We start from the raw sequence: 20,432 nt of genomic DNA, 5'->3' as shown, positions 1-20,432 counted from the left end.
TCTGAAATATTGTACAATTAGCTTGTGAAGGAAATCAAAAATGCAGGTGTGCATAAATATAGGGATTGGGAATTCAATGTAATGGTTTTTAGTCATCTCCCAGAGTTCTTTTTCTGGGTATAGCTAGTTCAGTTCATTACTGCTCCATTAGAAATGATTTGGTTGATCTCGTTGCTGAGGATGGCCAGGTCCATCAGAACTGATCATCATATAGTATTGTTGTTGAAGTATATAATGATCTCCTGGTCCTGCTCATTTCACTCAGCATCAGTTCGTGTAAGTCTCTCCAGGCCTTTCTGAAATCATCCTGTTGGTCATTTCTTACAGAACAGTAATATTCCATAATATTCATATACCACAATTTATTCAGCCATTCTCCAACTGATGGACATCCATTCAGTTTCCAGTTTTTAGCCACTACAAAAAGGGCTGCCACAAACATTCGTGCACATACAGGTCCCTTTCCCTTCTTTATATAATCTCTTTGGGATATAATCCAGTTTACTCTCTTTTTAATATCTTCCTCCTTTGCATTTATTAGTTGTGGTTCTTCCCCCCCTCCCCCCCACAAGTTGGACTTTATTAGGCTAATATTCTATCTCATCTAAAAAACTTATCTGGTTGTTATTTCATCATGGGCATTTCATATATGGTTGCGTGGTTGTGGTGGTGGCAGAGAGAATATATATTTTTTTCCACATATAAAGATAATTTTTAACATTGATTAAAAAATTTTTTTTTGAGTTCTAAATTCTCTCCTCCCTCACCATCTCATCCCTAATACAGTTAGTAATTCAACATAAGTTATGCATGTACAATTATACAAAACATTTCTATATTAAACATATTTTGAAAGAAATATGAAGCCAAAAGAAAAGATTTACTAAAAGGTAAAAACATGTGGGGAAAAAAGCATGTTTCAATCTGCATTGGACTCCATCAGTTTTCTCTGCATGTGGATAGCTTTTTCCATCATGAAACCATTTTGTTAGATCATTGTATTTCTGAGAAGAGCCAAGTCATTCATATTTGATCATCATCACAGTATCACTAATAATTGTGTACAATGTTCCTGTTTTTGCTCACTTCACTTTGGATCAGTTCATGTAAATCTTTCCAGGTTCTTTGCTTTCATTTCTTATAGCACAGTAATATTCCATTACATTCATATATCACAACCTTCACTCTTCAATTGATGGGCATGTCTTCAATTTCCATTTCTTTGGCACCACAATCTTGATTTCAGACAAAGAAAAAACAAAAATAGACCTACTTAAGACAAATAATCAGTGAAACTACATTGTGCTAAAAAGTGATATAAAAAATTTTTCAGCAAGTTTCTCTGACAAGGTCTCATTTCTCAAATACGTAGGGAACCGAGTCAGATTTGCAAAAATAAGGGCCATTCCCCAATTGATAAGTGGTCAGAGGATTGAGCAGGCAGTTTTCTTTTTTCTTAATCGTATTTTCTTTTTTAAAATACATGTACAGATAATTTTCAACAATCAGTTTTATAAGATTTTGTATTCCAGATTTATTTCTCCCTCCCTCTCTAATCTTTCCCCTTCCCAAAACAGCAAGCAATCTAATATAGGTTATACCTGTACAGTCTTTTAAACATATTTCCATATTGGTCATATTGTGCAAGAAAAATCAGAACAAAAGGGAGAAAGTCATGAGAAAGAAAAGGCAAACAAAAAAAGTAAAAATAATAGACTTTGATCTAGTGATTTGATTCCAATCTCCCTAGTTTTCTCTCTGGATGAGGTTGGCTTTTTTTTTTTTTTTTTTTTTTTTTTTTTTTTTTTTTTGCTTTTTATATTTTTTATTGGTTTTTTTTGTTTGTTTTTAGACAACCTTCATTTTTCAATCTTTCTTCCTCCCCTTACTCTCCCCACTACCAAAACCTAGGGCCATTTTTCATACCAAAGACAGGGAAAATATACATGACAGAAAAGGGCAAACAAAAGGTGAAAATGCTATGCTTTGATCTGCATTCAGTCTTCATTGTTCTTTCTGGATGTTGACATTTTCACTCCCAATTCTATTAGAATTGTCTTGGCTCACTCTGTTGCTGAGAAAAGATAAGTCTGTCATACTTGGTCATCACAATTAGTGTTACTATGTATAATATTCTTCTGATTCTGCTCACTTTGCTCAGCATCAGTTCTTGAAAGTCTTTCCAGGCTTTTCTGAAATCAGTCTGCTCATTTCTTTTTTATTTTTTATTTTCTCCTGTAAAACATTTTTTGTTGTTGTTGTTATGCATGTTCATTCATTTTTTATATATTTCCAAATCATGTTTGGAGAGAAAAATCAGAGCAAAAGAGAAAAACCATGAGAAAAAGGGGGGGGGAGGAGGAGTGAAAATAGCAAGCATTGCTTTACATTCAGTCTCTATAGTTCTCTCTCTGTATTTGTATGGCATTTTCCATCCAAAGTACCAAGTCTCTCATAGTTGATCATTGTATAATCTTGCTGTTGCTGTGTGCAATATTTTCTTGGTTCTGCGTGTTTCACAAACTTCTGTTAAAAATCAGCCTATCATTATTTTTGATGGAACATTTATATTCCATGTCTTTCACATACCATAACTTATTCAACCATTCCCCAATTGATAGACATCTACTCATTTTCCACCACGAAAAGAGCTGCTACAAATATTTTTGCATATGTGCGTCCTTTTCCCTCTTATATGATCTCTTTGGGGATACAGACCAGTAGTGAGACTGCTGGATCAAAGGGTATGCACAATTTGATAGCCCTTGTCATGAGTACACCAACAATGCATTAGTGTCCCAGTTTTCCCACATCCCTTCAGAACTCAAAGCTATGTAGAGTTATATGAAGAAATGCTCCAAATCATTATTGATTAGGGAAAAGGCAAATTAAAATACTCTTGAGATCCCTATTAGAAATGACAAATGCTAGAGGCGATGAGGAAATGATTGATGGATTGTTTATTGAGTAATGAATTGGTCCAACTGTTCTGGAGAATAATTTGGAATTATGCCCAAAGGAAAATAAGACTGTGTGTACTCTTTGACACAGCAGTATCACCACTAGTTCTGTTCCCCAAAGAGATCAAAGGAAAAAGAAAAAGAGCTATATATGTTTACTCTGCCTAGTGACCAAAAATTGAATTTTGAGAATATGTTGAACAAGTTGTGGAATGTGATTTAGAAAGAGTACTGTTGTGCTATGAGAATTGAGTGGTTTCAGAAAAAACCTGAAGTAATGCAAAGTGAATTGAAAAGAATTGGGGAGAGAACTGGGAGATTGTTGTACACAGAAACAGCCATGTTGTAATAATCAAAACCTTAGCTACTCTGATCAGTACAGTGATCTAAAGAACTTGGGATGAAAAAAATGCTCTCCACCTTCAGAGAGAGAGCTAATAAATTCTGGGTGTGATTTGAAGTAAAATTTTCTTCTCTTTCCTCCATCCCCCTCCTATGTGGCTACTATGAAAATATGTTTTGTATGATTTCATATATCTAATTGATATCATATTGTTTGCCCTCTAGGTAGGTGGGGGAGGAATTAAAGGGAGGGAGAGAAGCTAGAAATCAGAATTTTAAAAGAACATTAAAAATAATTTGAGAAAGAATTACATTTTAAATTCCTTTAATGTACTTTTAATATAATTCTAATTTTTTTAATGCTATTTGTGATTTTCTTTTCTTGACATTTTTTCATGTATATTTTTTCATAGTGCACATTTTTATAAAATAGTTATGTTATATTTTAAACAGATGTTGCTTAGCTGCTTCCCTACTGAGGAGACATTTGGGATTTACAGTTTGTAACTTTCAGTAGTACCAAATTTGTAATTAAGAAAGTTATAGTATTAGCCCAAATGGAGATACTAACTTGAGAGATGAGAAATAAGTACATTATATTTGAATCAAGAAGTAATTAGATGATGTAGCATATGAGATAATTTGTTTGCCCTTTATCTCTTCAGTATAATATATTAGATGTTATAACTAAAGTGGAGAGTATTAAAAAATGGACTACTATGTTATAGAGATCTGCTTTATTCACTGAACATTTAATGTGCATTTCCATAGTTCACATAGTTGTTATTTTAAATATTTTACAATATTTTTTCACCTTATATTAGAATTATTTAAATCTTTTTTGTTCTGAATTGAAATACCAGTATATAACAAACATTTCCATTATTTGATTTTGATATGATTTTTAGTTTTTTTTTTTTTTTTTGGTTGTTGAAGAAACTAAGTTGCCTGTCTTCATGGTTCATACATACACTGGAGCAGACATAGCCTGTTTTAAGAAAAGTAAAGACAAAATACCAGAGAGATGATGCATCTTTCTCTCTACCTGCTTGCTTCCATTCTACAACACTTTTGATGGGAATTGATATGGGAGTAGAAAGTCTGAAATCTTTCCAAATTTAGGGTCATAGATAGATTTAGCCAAGAATGGGAATTTAGAAGTCAGTTCAATATCCTCATAATATAAACGATTAAAATTAGGGACAGTAAAATAAAGTGATTGGCCCAAAACCAACAGGGTTGTTTGGATGGCTGAGCCAGGATTCAAATTCCAATTTTCAGAACCAGTGATTTTTTTCCCCATTTACTACACTGTCTCCACGGCATGGGGATAGGAGAAGAAGTAGGCTCTGTACCTGTCAATTCACATGAAACTACAAATCTATTTATTTAAAAGGAATAGCAAGTTTTACATGCTATTCCTTTTAAATATATCATGGTTACCATGCAACTTTTATATTTTTCTTTCTTCTTCCTTCCCCCATAGAAACAAATATGTATATATTTGTAAAATCATTCTGTACTTATTTCAGGTTATCAGTTCTTTCTCTGAATGTCTATAGCATCTTCGTTCCCAGGAACTTTGAGTTAATTTGGGTATTTAAAATAGTCAAAAAACAATATTGTTGTTACTGTCTCCAACATTCTCTTATTTCTGATCATTTTGCTCTTCATTATTTCATGCAAGTTTATCCATGTTTTTTAAGATCATTGAGCTCATCATTTTTCATATCATGGTAGTATTACATTGTGATCATATACCACAACAAGTTTAGTCATTCCCCAGTTGATGGGCATCCTTTTAATTACCAGTTCTTTGATACCACAAAGAGAACTGCTAAAAATATTTTAGAAAATAGAGGGTTTTTTCCCTTTTTTGTAATCATCTTTGAAAATGTAGTAGTAGTATTTCTGGATAGAGGAGTACATAGACAGTTTAATAACTCACTGGGCATAGTCCAGATTGCTCTCCAAAATGGTTGTATCAGTTTAAAGTTCCACCATCAATGAATTAATATCCCAGTATTTCCATATCCTCTCCACCATTAGTCTCTTTCCCTTTCAGTCATTTTAGCCAATCTGGTAAGTGCAAAGTAGTAGCTCAAGGTTGTTCTAATTTGCATTTCTCCAATCAATAATGATATAGAACATTTATTCATATGACTACAAGTTGTTTTGCTTTCTTCATCAGAAAATTAATTGTTTGTATTCTTTGATCATTTATCAATTGGGAAATGATTTGTATTCTTATAGATTTTATAAAGTTCTTTATATATTTGAGATTAAAGGCCTTTTTCTAAGAAACTGACTACATTCCCTCTTCCCCTCCGCCCCAATTAAATTATAAAGGAATAATTATCAAAACTGCCTGGTGCTGGCTAAGAAATGGAAAGCTAGATAATGGAACAGAGTAAGTATACAATTTGCAGCTGCTGATGGTTATAATAAGCAGTCTGCCAGAAATTGGGCATAGACTGATATCTTATACCATATACTAAGATAAGGTCAAAATGAATACATGATGTAGATATAAAAAGAGATATTACAAGAAAATCAAAACATGGAACATATTGCCTATCAGGCTTATGGATAGATGAATAATTCATTCATAAACACTAAGTAGAGAGCAGTTTGAGATGTGAAAAGGATAATTTTAATTATACTACATTAGAAAGTTTTATACAAATAAAACAAATATAGCCAAGATCAGAAGGAAAGCAGAATATTAGATCTGTCATTGCATGGATGTAGGGAACTCTTGGGGAATAGATATCTCTGAATTTTTTTTTTTCCAGTTTATCATCTTAGAGGATTAAGTCACTAATACTAATACAGCCCATGTGTGTCAGAGGTATTTTTTAAATCCAAGTTTTCCTCACTGTAAGACCAAGTCTGTATCCAGTAAAGAATTGATTTGGAAGCTTTGGACAAGTCACTTAACCCCAGTTGCTTCAGCCAAAAAAAAAAAAAAAAAAAAAGAATTGGAGTACAAATCAGTTTTTTAGAGCTTTATTTTCCAACCTTTGTACTATTATTGTGTAGTGAAAGGCTGTGATTTGCACTTGTACATATGAAATTTAAAAAAAAAATAGAGCAGGGTTCCAAGTTACTATACTTTGGTATATTTTTTACAGAGATCTTAAAGACAGTCTTGGATAGTTTATAATCTATAGCCATATTCATGAAATTATGGATCAGCCAGAAGTATTCATTATTTTATCTTAGAATAAATAAAGAAAAAAAGTGGGAGGGTTAGATTTGAAAAAGAATAAAAATTCTGATATGTTTTTTTTTTTTTTTTATTTAATAGCCTTTTATTTACAGGTTATATGCATGGATAACTTTACAGCATTAACAATTGCCAAACCTCTTGTTCCAATTTTTCACCACTTACCCCCCACCCCCTCTCCTAGATGGCAGGATGACCAATAGATGTTAAATACATTAAAATATAAATTAGATACACAATAATGTTGTGTATCTACAACATGGTTTATACATGACCAAAACGTTATTTTGCTGTACAAAAAGAATCAGACTCTGAAATATTGTACAATTAGCTTGTGAAGGAAATAAAAAATGCAGGTGGGCATAAATATAGGGATTGGGAATTCAATGTAATGGTTTTTAGTCATCTCCCAGAATTCTTTCTCTGGGCGTAGCTGGTTCAGTTCATTACTGCTCCATTGGAAATGATTTGGTTGATCTTGTTGCTGAGGATGGCCAGGTCCATCAGAACTGGTCATCATATAGTATTGTTGTTGAAGCACATAATGATCTCCTGGTCCTGCTCATTTCACTCAGCATCTGATATGTTTTATTATGAACTTTCACTTAGTGAGAACAATTCTAACCTGAAGTTACCTATTTAGAAGTGAAAAGGAGTTTTAAGTGACTTCAGGAATTTTCTTGGTAGTACAGGTAGACATGAAGGGTAGCAGAAAAAAGGTAGATCTCTATAGAGGGAAAAATAGTTTTTATAGAATGTTATTAGAAAAAAAATAGTATTCTTTTAGAAAAATAAGATGATAAAGTTTTATGCCAGCTCTATCAAATTCTACCCATCATTTAACAACAACCAGCTGTTTCTACATGCTTTTTATTTTCAATGTTATTCTTAATTCTTAATTATAGACTACTTTGTCCTTGTATACATGATAACATGAATAGAAATCATTTAATACCATTTAGTATGAACAGCAAGAGAAATTGACCTATGTAGTTTATATTTCTTAGCCACCATTATAGTTGCTCCAGTATAAGCCTTTTTTCCCCCTTCCTTCCTGAATTCTTTTCTCTAAAGGAGGATCTTAGTCCTCGTCATGAGAGTATGTAAACATCCCTGGTCCCCAACCGCATGTATTTAACTCCATAGCCTCCTTTGAGACTCTTATGTAACAGTCCACGATCTAATTTCTGTCTTGACTTGCAACTGTGAACAAATCTATATCAGTATTCTTCCCCTCACCTTTTCTTTCCTTGAAATGTAAGAAGGGAGAAGGGAAGGAGAATTATATGGCTCTTAAATTTGGATAGTTGGAGCCTAGATCCAAAGTAAATTTCTTGAGAATAATTAGAGAAAACTTAGAGAAGTTTGTTTTGGCTTTGTATTTTTGTGGGGGTGGAGGAGGGAGAGAGAAACCAGCAGTTAGAATGTGAGTGAGGGTAATATAATGAAAAGGAAAACAGGAGAAAGAAATTAGGAGTTACAATCTCAGTTCGTTTCTTCTGTCAGAAAGTTTTCCCCTAAACCAAGTCTAAATCCGCCTTTCTTTAGCTTTTGCACATTGTTCCTGATTCATTCCTCTGTGACTAAGCAGAACAAATCTTTATCACCTTTCACAAGAAAACCTATTTGATCCTAAGCCAAATTTAGCTGTTAAGTACTGCCTCTCAATATAATAAACATAAAGTGACAAAATACTATATCCTGATATCTTAACCAGATGAAAACACAGGAACCTCCATTGAATCAGTCAGTTCATCATAGGTTTTAGATTTTTAAGTATGCTATACCTGAAGTGGGTTTGATTTGTTTGAGAAAATTTGATCACAGTGTGTGAGTCATTTGCAAAAGAGTCACTTTAGAAGCAAAGAAATCTGAGTTTCAGCAGCTTAGGGTAGATATTTTCTCCAAGTACCTGGCGAGAAATCACTTTCTGACAGGAAGGCACCTGCTGCATTAATGTTGGCCTCTAGTATTATCCTCCCATTTGCTTGACTGGGGGATGATGTAATAAAAGTTTGAAGACTGGAGAATTTGGATCTTGTTTTTTTGACATTTAAAACATTGAATTTTTACAAAGTTTTTGTTTTAAAAATCTATGTTCTTTCCATCCTACCTCACCTTTAGAAAAATGAGGAAAAAAAAGTAAAACAATACTTTTATAATAAATATGAATAGGGAGGTGATAACAGTAGATAGTGCACTAGGCCTGGAGTTAGGAAGAGTTCAAATGTGACCTTAGACATTTACTAGCTGTGTGACCCTGGACAAGTCAGTTAGCCCTGTTTACCTGAGTTCCTCATCTATAAAATGAGCTGGAAAAGGAAATGGCAAAACACTTCAGTTTCTTTGCCAAGAAAATCTCAAATGGGGCCACAAAGAGTCAGAAGTGACTGAAACAACTCAACAAGAAGCAATATATATTGCTGCAAAACATGTCTCACGCTCTCTGAGACTTGTCATTTCTCTGCCTGGAGGTAGACAGCATGTTTTAGTCCACTAGACTCATCACTGGACATTGTGTGGATCAGAGTTTGTAAGTATTTCAAAATATACCCTTCAGTTTTTAATTCTTTATTAGCAAATAAGTATTCATATAAATATATTTGTTTAAAAAAATTATTTGATACTTGATAAAGACTTAGTCTTTAGGCTGGAACACTTTCAATGACTTAATTTGGTCCTTATAGAGCATATTCTCTCTGAGCAGGGTTGTCTTCTTCTAACATGTTAATATCTTTCTCAAAATGTGGTAACCAGAATAGAATGCTGTATTCCATTATGATATGATGTTTATAGTTTAAAGTTTCATTTTTATCACAATGCTTCTCATTGTAGTCTAGGATAGCTTTTTTATTCTGCTGTTGAATCATGCTGTACTCCTAGTTAAATAGTCAGGCAAGAGTTGTCTAAACACATATCCCTCATCTTGTTACTAGGGAAATCGATCATTTTGAACTCACTTTAACACTCTACATTTGTTCCCGTTAAAACTTCCATTCCATTCATTGTTCAAAGTTTTCAAGATCATCTGTCATCCCATATATGTTACTTATCACCTCCATATTGTGTTGTCTGCAAGTATGACAAGATGCTATCTTATAGTGCCTCTAAGTCATTGATTATATAAGTAATGTTAAGGCTAGCTTTCTAGAGGTCCTCCAGAAGGGCCTTGGGCTCAGCAGGATAGTCACCACGAGAATGGTCAGGAATAGAGTCTAAAGTCTTTACTGTCTCCTTCATGGTCTGTGTCTATCATAGTCTGTCTCCTTCACAGTCTGTCTGACTCTGACTCTGACTGACCTTGTCCCCAGTTCTCTTGGCCCTTAAATACCCTATTATAGTTGCATCATTACAGCATACTGAGTATATGCCAACTAGTCATATCAAATGAGTGATTATATCATTCTATCATATTAGATATATGTGAACTAGAGAACCATTATTTCATCAATTCCACTGAGTTAATACCTTATTGTAAGTATCCTTCTTTCAAGTATACTTCTCCTGGTTTCTTTTGTTTTAGAAAACAGGTGGTCATGCCCTCCCTGACTTCTCAGGAAGGGAGATGAAAATACCAAAAAAAAAAAAAAAAACACCAAAGGGAAATGAGGAATCAAAACAGATATTGTTAGTGGGTTTCCACTGGGCTGAAATTGAAACAGGTATACATAAATCCATCAGCATGGGAGGTATTACACAAGCATATAGTAATGTAACACAGGCTAGTAGTGATGTAACAAACAACATGAATCAACATGAGGACTTGTATATATTCATAAGTCCTAGAAGGAGGGTATATAAATAACAATCGCACATAGACCTCCTTCAGCAGCCAAGAGATTAGTTGAAAACCAATCTACTGTCCATTGCTTCATGTGTCTGGGAATCCAGTGATTCCTATAGGTTTTGAAGTCCTGCAATAGTCTCATTATATATCAGGGAATCCACTGATTCCTGCAAATTTTGAAGTCCTTCAGCAGTCTCATTAACAATTTTTGATGTTCATTAGTCAATCACCATACACATTGGGTTAACAGCCTTGCTTTTTCAGTGGCAGGTGTAGTCAGAGATAGAACCATCTGATGTTTCTTGGGTCTTTTCCTTTGTTTCAACATCTCTATGTCATAGGGAGTGGACAAAGCTGCTGCATGGGTGGTGTTGATGGTGTTACTGCCCCTCTCACTCCTTCTCCAACTGAGCAGTGAAAGTGAGAAGCACTACACCCCTAAGTTCATCATTACTGTACTTAACTCCTTTCCTGTCCAATTCTTAATGCTTTTCAGCTGCTTTGTCAGTATCATCCCCCTCCTACTCTTTCTCTTCACACTTTCTTGTCTGACTGTCCACCTTAAAATTTTTCTTTATTTTAAAACTTGTGGGATTTCTTAAAGCCAATTGTATTATGTTGTGTGTATATATAGAATGTTTCCTCAGGAATTCAATCGGGCTCTTAGCATTTTAATATTCAATTAGTTGCTCTCCCACTAGTTTCCACATATCCGGCTCTAATTTTTCTTCCTTGGAGAGCCAAGGAGACATGCACTCTTAATATATTTAAGAGTCCAATGGTCTGCTTCCAAGTTAGCAACAAACCTTGCTTCTTTAATAACCTAACTATGTATTCTACACATTCCCCTTGGGGTGGGGAAGGTTCTTTTCTTAATATTTGCCCCATTTCAGCTGAGAAAAAAAATGAAAGTGAGTAGTTTAGCCTTTACCAAAGTTTCCTGCTTGTCTAATTTTGTACTCGCCCTATTTCCAGGTCACAGGGACTTCTCTACTGAGTTTAATGATCCCATCAGTAGAACTCCTGAGTGTAGGTCCTTATGTCCAGAGCCTCAAAATGTAGTGTGCTTCTTTCAGTGCCCCACATTGGGCGCCAAAATGTAATGTCTGGGCTAGCTTTCTGGAGGACCTCTGGAAGAGCCTTGGTCTCAAAAAGATAGACATCACAAGGATGGTCAGGAATAGAGTCTAAAGTCTTTATTGTCCCCTTCATAGTCTGTCTCCTACACAGTCTGCCCATCTGACTGACTCGTGACTGACCATGTCCTCAGTTCTCTCAGCCCTTAAAATACCCTATTGCAATTATATCATTACAGCATACTGAATATATGCCAACTAGAGTGATTATATCATTATATCAAACTAGAGTGATTGTATCATGATATCATACTAGATATATGTGAAGTAGAGAACTATTATCTCATCAGTTCCACTGAGTTAACACCTTGTTGTAAGTATCCTTGTTTTAAATATACTTCTTTTGGCCCTCTACAAAATATGAGCTAAATATTAAATAGTGTGGGCTAAAAAGAGATCCTTGGCATACTCCGTATACATTTTCATGAATTCCTTAGTGATTCCTTTTGGGGTTTGGCCATTTATTTAATCTGTTTCATATTGTCATTGAACCCATATTTTTCCAGTTTTATACACAAAGCTAGCATTAGAGATTTTGTCAAGGGTATAAGGGATTAGTTGGCTAAGATATTGTCATGCTACTTTTGGGTGAATGGTTATTCTTATGAGTAATGTGCTGTATCTTAAGGGCAGTCAGATCTTCTGTTTAGAGGGTCCTAGATTGGAAGAGTGGTCTGAATAGCCTCAGGTTTGCATTTCTTCTTATATAATCACAATGGAATATATGTTTCTGTTCCACTTTTTAAACAAGATCATTTCCTTGTTTTAAAACTGCATTCAGCAGTACTGTCCTATCATCCTGCTGCTTTTTAGAGTACTAAAGATTGAATAAGATTTAAGATGATAGGAACTTTGTATTTAGAGGAAGAATAGAAGTCTCCCAACACTACTGGCATTCAGTATTTAGTCAAAAGCTTCATTTCTTCATGATGACCTTCAAATTATATTTTTTTCCAAATTTGTATTTTTTAAAAAACTTGTTCAAATACATTTCAAGACAGCTTGATATATAATGTTTTGATGTAATACACATCAACAGTTCTCTTCAACAAAGTACTTTCTCTGAAAAATATTAATAGAAGGGAAGATTTGGTATAATATGTTTCTGACTAACATTGATTGAAATTCAGTACTCCAAAACCTCACAGACATGTTTTTGTAAGATAAGTGTGTTGTTGTTGTTGCTTTTTTGCTATACCTTTCTAAGTATAATAAGGTCATGCTTTTAATTTTTTTTTCTCTTCCATCACAGTCCATATCCTTCCTATCTTCTCAAATGAAACATAACAAAAAAGTTTTAGCAAATATCTAATTTACAGTGTTGTTTACATTTCTTTCCATTAGTATAGCCAAAAAGTATTTCAAAGGTTTCATCTTTGCTTCTCTCATCCTTCCTAAATTCTCAGTTGATATGAGGAGCATATTTCTTTCTCCTACATGTGTTAGAGCAAACTTGGGATTATTTATTCATCCATCTCTCTTTTATATACAGTGTGTTTTAAGGCCAGGATTTAAGACTATATAAACCACTTAGCCATTGATTAGATCTAAAACCTGAATACAGGGTCCCTTTAAGTCACTTATTTCAGTTTGGACCTATTTTATCTCTAAATGACCTTGTTTCACCGGAATTAATTACAAATAGCTAGTGGAAACCCAAGTAGTCTGCAATCTTTTTCTTGGGAACAAGAAGTGAATTTGGTATATTTATAGAGAGTACATATGATACATGTTCATCTGTCTATACATAGGCACTTGTTTTTTAAGCCATTGGATGAAGAGGGGGCATCATTTATTTTGGATGTATAAATCTAGTTTCATAATCAAAATTAAAATAATTATAACTGACATTTACATGATATTTCCCAGTGTTTGAAAAGTCAACATTCAACAAAAAAATTAAATGCTTACTACCTGCCAATGTATACAATATGACCAAATATGTCAAATATGACCAAAAAGGAAGTCTCTGCTTTCAAGGAGCTTTCATTCTAATAGAGAAGACAACAGGCAAAAGGAGGATGAAAAAGGGGAGAGGAAGAAGATGTCTGGCTCAGAGGCATGATGGAAATTTCTGGTAGAGGGCAGGCTGTCCTGGGCATTCTAGAATAGGGTACTTCAAAGGTAGGAGTTTATGAATTCCAGGGCCAAAGTGAACTTCAGGGTCATTTGAACTTGGAATCAGAATTATAAACACATGAATTTTTGCACTAAAGATCATGGATTTAAAACTGGAAGGTATCTTAGAAATCAGTCCAGCCCCTCATTTTACAGATGAGGAAACTGAAGCCCATATTGAGTAAGTGATTTGTCCAATGTTATTATAGTGGAACTAGCATATGAACCTAGCTTATCTGACTCCAAATCCAGCATTCTTTTCATTGCCACATTGTCCATTCACTTCTGTACTACTGCCAGAATGTCACATTAAGAGACAAGATCCCACGGACAGTAAATTGTTTTTGCCTCTGGGCATTTCATGGTTTGTTTTTTAAATTTTTTTCATTATTGGATAAACGTCCCTTAGTCATCAAAAGGAAAAAGTGACCAACTAGATAACATTTAGTTTGTTTTTTATGTGTGGAAACTAGGTAATACAAAAATACTTTGCTAGTTGGAATAAAATTTTGTCTTAGTTGACCTTATGTAAACAGTCTGCTTTCTAGGCTGCTTTGAGAACTTGGAAGTTTCATCGAGCAGCTTTTCCCCCTCAGGCAGAAAAACACCTCCAAATCTTTCAGGGAATAGTGAATCACATATACTCTGACTCACCTAGAAATTGCTCTGACTTTTTGTAGAAGTTTTTTCATACTAGAGTACAAGGTGATAGAAGAAAATCCAATTGACAATCTTCTGTAAAAGTTTTGATCCTGATTCCTGAGCTCTGGCCTCATTATAATCTATTTAATCATGCAGAAAGTTTCAAGATGTTTTAATATTTTTTTTAAGTTAATGTTTAGTTTTTTTTTTTTTTCCTCCTTATTTACTCTGCCTCCCAGGTAGCTAAATTTTTTAGTTTCTTAATTCACAAGTCTGTCTAATTTATTCTTTTTTTTTTTTTTTTTTGGTCTAATATATTCTTAACTTTAGCCAGATTTGTTGAAAGAAATTAAGTTTTTTTTTTTTTTTTGTTTTTGTTTTTTGGTTTTTGATTAGCACTAATAGTAATCTGACATTATGTTCAATATCTGTATTTGCTTACTAAGACTCCTTTTCTTTTGTTCAGCTTGCTTTAGCAATAGCAGATCTGGCCCTGCAGATGCCTTCCTGGAAAGGCTGTGTGCAGACCCTGGTAGAAAAGTAAGTAACTTATCTTCACAGTGAACTGATGTTTGGAGGGAACACAGATGATCTAAATGGAGATTAATAATGTCTAGATATTCAGGGTTTTTTTTGATATTTCAGAGAAAAAGAGCCACATTTAGTTTTGTAGACATTTCCTTGACAAAAGGAGACAGATAGAATGTTTGTCCTTCTTTGAGTCTTAAAGGCATCAGTTTTATTGGGATTTTTTTGTTTTGTTTTGTTTATTTCTTTAACCATTGTCCAAAGACCTCAAATAAGTTTTTGGTGGGGAAGGACTAATTAAGGTTTCTTATTTCTTGTTTCTGTCAGGACTAGGTGGTATTGCTTATTAGCTACCAGAATTTTCCATGTTGCTCTGTGGATTACTCCCACCATCTGGCACATAAGCACTTCTATAAATTGTTACCAGACTATTGTAGCTATATTAGTGGGAAAATTATTATAGTTTTAGTTTGTAATTGAGATTATTATTGTGTGGTTGAATTTTCTTGCAAATGGATAATATTCTTCTTAAAAATATATAGTCTATTATTTTGAAGAACTTTAAGTGACAATAAAACATTAAGTATCCAATTCTGAGTAATCTGGGATTTATTTCCTTAATATTTGGCCAAACTTTTTTTTCCCTGAAAACTAGAACATGTCCTTTTTAACTTCCCCTTATGGTGGCTACTTAAAATCTTTGTGGTTAGAAGTATTTGCTAGCTTTCTTTTCTCCCTATTTATTTTATTGTGTATTTTCTATCACCTTTTTTCCTCCTAGCTTATTTTCTTCTTTTTCCCTCCAAGATATAGCAATGATGTAACTTCTTTGCCTTTTCTGCTGGAGATCCTTACGGTTTTACCTGAGGAAGTTCATAGCCGTTCGTTACGAATTGGAGCTAATCGTCGCACAGAAATTATAGAAGACTTGGCTTACTACTCAAGCACTGTGGTTTCTTTATTGGTAAGTAGGTTAGAGATACTTACCTGCTTTTTAAAGATATTTCCTCCCTTCTGGCATCCTAGAACTTCGCCTCCCATTTGCCATATAGTATTTTTTATGTTTAAAGATTCTAATACTGCTGATATTAAAAAATCCCACAGTCACATACTCTTTGCAAACCCCCATCTCCATTAATACTTTTTGCCTTATAACAAAAACAACAAAAATTAAGCAAAATTGATATAATAACCTCATTCCACTGACTGCATTCATCTTTATGCATCTGGGCCCACCTTTATTGAGTCCTCTGGAACCAGCACTGGTCATTTCATTTGATCTGAATTATGTTTTATGACTCATATCTGAGTTTTTGCTATTGACTTCATGCATATTGTCTTTTGGGTTCTTTTTGCTTTGCTTTCCATAATTCATAAAAGTCTTATGTTTATTCAGCAGCACTTAAGGATCTGATGTGGGTTGAGCTCTAGAGAGAGTGGGCAAAAATACTGCAGGCCCAAACCTGCATTCTTTTAGGGGAGACAGCACGCATACAGGAAGATAAATACAATGTATAGAAATAGTCGAGTAATTTTCAGGAGAAAGGACTGGCAACTGTAGAGGCGATTAGGAAAAGTTTTTTAAGTAATCCTTAGAACTGGGCTTTAAGGTTGCTAAGTCTTGCATCTTTTGGAGTGCTGGTATTCTTGGGATCTTTTGACCGGGGGTTTTTAGCAAACCAGCAAAAACTAAACCCACAAAATAATTATATTGTTTCTCTTTACTATATGAGAGGTTCTCTACTAATTGTTGTTATTGCTGCCATGAGCCCTTTTGGCACATTGAAATGTAGTTAGGAAAATATTTTTAAAAACCAAACAATTTTGCAGATCCCATGTTAAGACCCTCTCTGATAGAAGAATATAGGCTATAGAAATATTTTTAGCTCTAGATTAAACATTTCAATGTCAAATAAATTGAAATATTTAGTCATTACTCAGTACACATTTGTTTTTGCAAATATATAAATGTGTAAGACATTTGTGTTTAATGTTTATGGCTATTATGTGCTAAGTGTAGAGGATAGTTAATACATAGAAAGGCAATCTCTTCTCTTAAGGAGGATACAATCTAATGTGGAAATGGACCTTAAAAACTTGGACTGGGTAGAGTGAGTAGGAGAACAAAAGTCCCAAAATAGTAGCACCAGGTGAGAAATGAGATGATATCTGAACTGTCTTCTTAAATGGAGGTTTGGAAGGTACAAACCGGCCAGATTGCTCAGTGGAGAGAGCATGGAGCCTGGAGTTGGGAAGCCTGAGTTCAAATCTGGCCTCAGATTGTAGCAGTGTGTGCCTGGATAAGTCATTTAGCCTCAGTTCTCATCAGTAAAAGGGGGATAGACTGGAGAGCGCAGTGGCAAACTATTCTAGTATCTTTGTCAGGAAAACCCCATATGAAGTCAAGAAGAGCTGGATATGACTAAATGACAACAAAGCCTGTTTTTTATTAAGCAAGTTCCTTTGGAACTTTTTGTGTTAGAATGTATTACATTGGTTTTTGGAGGGACATTTCTTTTCTAGGTTCTTATTGCTAAATTCATGTTTCTCCGTTTTATGATTCAGTAATTTCAGTGATTTCAATGAGAGCATTAAGAAATTCTGCATTAAAAGAAGGGAACTATAAATGCTTTTTTCTTCTTTCTCTAATATCTTTGAGTCATGCTGGAAGCTAGGGCATAGAGGGGAATTGATAGAATTGGCATCAGAAGTCTATTCTAGAATAAATCAAAGTACTCTTTTGGAATGGTATTGCATCTTGATTTGTTTGAGATGACTTTTAAAAATTTCATTTAATAAAATGTTTAAATGAAATACTCAGAGATGACCAAAATGATACTGGAGTCTATACAAGATCTGTATATGCATTAGAAGTGATTTTGAATGAGTTTTTCTTTATTTTTTGTTACTTTTATACACATTCCACGTAGATAAAACACAGTGCTTTCAGTGGTGCATAAGAAAACCGTAAGTTGTTTGTTTTGTAGAACCTGAAAGTAAATGCCAACACAAAGCTATATTTGTTCTAATAATCTGGTCAGAAAAAGCTTTTTAAGCTTTGTTTCTCATCTTTTTAAAAAAGAAATAAAATTCATTATCTCTTCTTGATATTGTTTTCTTCACCAATCAATTTTTTTGCCAATCAATTTTTTTGCCAGGGTTTTGTCATAATTTTCAAATCTTAAGACCGAAAAAATTATAATAAAAAAAAAGATGTCCATCTCCGCACAATTTCATAATGATTGATCTAGTCAATGATATTGTAATGGTTTTCTTTGAAGTCTATTTCATTATTAATTAGGCTTCATTGTTAGAATATTTCTTTAAATTTTGAAACCAGATTTGAAAAAAGAAACTTACCCTTTTGTGTTCTTGTGTGTGTTTGTATGTGTAAAATGTATCTGTAATATATCCAAGAATATTCACTCCCATCTTTGAGAGTATTTGTACATTACTAGCTTGTAGCTTCTCAGAATAGTTAAATTTATTGTTTTCCTGTTGATTTCTTCTAAAATACTGCTTATGTACATATTTTTTCATTTCTCCTTACACAGCCTTGTAAAGAGATACGTTAGCATGCATTTTGACCATTGCAATAATTTCCTAGAGACCTTTTCACTGCTACTCTCTGTTGCTTCTCTTTTATATTGCATCCAAAAGATTTTTTCTTTAATTCATAGATATGATTAGGCTCAGGCATTTTTAGTGGTTCTTTAATTATCTCTGTATTGCAAGCTCTTTTTATTCTGGCTTGTATATCCTTCCCAATCTCTGGGCAGCTTTATTTTATAATTATTCCCCTCCCTCCACATGGCCTATCCATTCAAACTTACTGTCTGTTCTTTTCCCCTGAAATATGTTCTCTACTATCTTTCCTCTTACTTTTCCTTGTGCTTTTCAGTTCAGTTCAGCCAATATTTATTTAGTATCTAGTGTCTCTATATAAGGGACTAAAATAAATGATGCTGGTGATAACAATACAAAATTGAAATAGTCCTTAATTCCAAGGAACTTCTGTTTTAGTAGGTTGGGGAACTAACCACTGGAGGAGTCAGAAAAGACTACCAGCATATAACATTATATCTTAGCTGAGTCTCAGAAAATATTAACAGTTCTAAGAGATGGAGGGATAGGGGTTGGGGATAAGTTGTGTAAAGGCATTTGTTGGAGGGCTAAGTTCGGGAATAGAGCTAGGTCATTTTGGCTGAAATGCAAGAGGTCATACAGGTGAGTAATACAAATGTCTGGAAAAATAGGTTAGAGTCATATTAGAGAAAGGTTTAAATAGTAACAGCTTGAGAAGTTTGTATTTTATTTAATAGACAATAGAGAGACACTAAAGATCTTTGAAAAGGATATTTTCATATCAGACCTTTCTTTTAGGAGTATTGATTTGGCAGTCTGGAAAGGGAGGTGATTTAGAGAAGGGAAGGAAACATTCGCACCAAATTTGTGAAGGAACCTGAAGAATTACCAAAATTCTCAAAAAAGTAAACTTTCTTCTATCGGTAAGAATCTAGGAGCAATAACTTGTGTGTATTGAATGTATAAAAATTAGATATAAAATCTCCATTAAAAAATTTAATTCAGTAAGGAAACCAGTTAGGCTCTTTTCCATAGTAGATATAAGGTGTGAATTAGGGTAGTGTCCCCATGAGAAGAGACATAGAACATCAATTTGGCAACTGATGGGATATGGGCAGGACTGAGGGGGAGAGTCAAGACTAGGATAACTTTGAGGTTGTAAATTGGAAGGATGTGGTTTATTAGACAAAAAGAAAAGTTAGAAGCAAAAGTTGGGACAGGGAGAATGTTTGAATTGCATTTGAGGTTCTGATAAAATATGTAAGAATGGGGAATTTAATTTTTTCCTATTAGATTTTTTCTTTATTTTATTTTTTTTTTGTTTAGTATTTTAATTTTTTCTAATTATATGTAAAAAGGATATTTAACATCTATCCTTTCTTTCTTCTTCTATACTCTAATTGAGAAGGCAAGCAGTTTGATAGAAGTTATACATGGGTAATCATGTAAAACATTTTCATATTAATTATGTTGTGAAACACCCAAGAAAAATAAAGTCTATTAAAAGTATCCTTCAATCTTCATTTGGACTCATTCTGTTCTTTCTTTGGAAGTGAATAGCATTTTTCATCATAAGTTCTTCAGAATTGTCTCAAATTATTACATTGCTAAGAATATGCAGTTACTTGTTGCAATGATTTCCTGGCTCTGATCAGTTCACTTTGTATCAGTTAATAAAAGTCTTACCAGGTTTTTCTGAAACTACAGAGGCAAGATCATAACCTTTTATCCCTTTTTCCTGGCTGCAGAATCTTTCTCCAGTCTGGAGTGATGAGGTTAACATTTCTTTAGCATACGCCCCTCAGTTTATTCTGTGTATATGTAATATATTCTCTACATATATTGTATGATCATTAAAATGATCCTTAGCTCCTGCTGGGGAAGAGAAGTTAATATTTATGTAACAATTGAGCATGCGGGTTCTCTAGCTAAGCTATGACATTTGTCCTACTTTCAACTTTTTTATTTTTAAACTACACAACTAGTTCTGTTGAATTTTATCTAGTTTCAACTGGTTAAAGAGGTTCTCCTGATCCTTTCCTCTGGATACTTCTAGTTCCAGATTTCCAATTTTTCTCTGCTATGGCAATGTAGTTTATTTTTTT

The 20,432-nt window shown here is 33.8% G+C and overlaps 1 protein-coding gene across 1 annotated transcript in view; it reads left to right on the top strand.

Moving 5' to 3' along the window:
• The window catches only part of TNPO3 (transportin 3), a 117,539-nt gene that overhangs the window by 29,746 nt on the left and 67,361 nt on the right, over window positions 1-20,432 (top strand). The window contains exons 3-4 of the mRNA XM_031939033.1: window positions 14,681-14,754; window positions 15,550-15,706. Coding sequence (XP_031794893.1) covers window positions 14,681-14,754; window positions 15,550-15,706 — 231 coding nt within the window. The remainder of the gene's footprint in view (window positions 1-14,680; window positions 14,755-15,549; window positions 15,707-20,432) is intronic.

Source organism: Sarcophilus harrisii, chromosome 5 (assembly GCF_902635505.1).
Source record: "Sarcophilus harrisii chromosome 5, mSarHar1.11, whole genome shotgun sequence".
NCBI lineage: Eukaryota > Metazoa > Chordata > Mammalia > Dasyuromorphia > Dasyuridae > Sarcophilus > Sarcophilus harrisii.
This window is presented reverse-complemented; position numbering and strand designations above follow the sequence as displayed.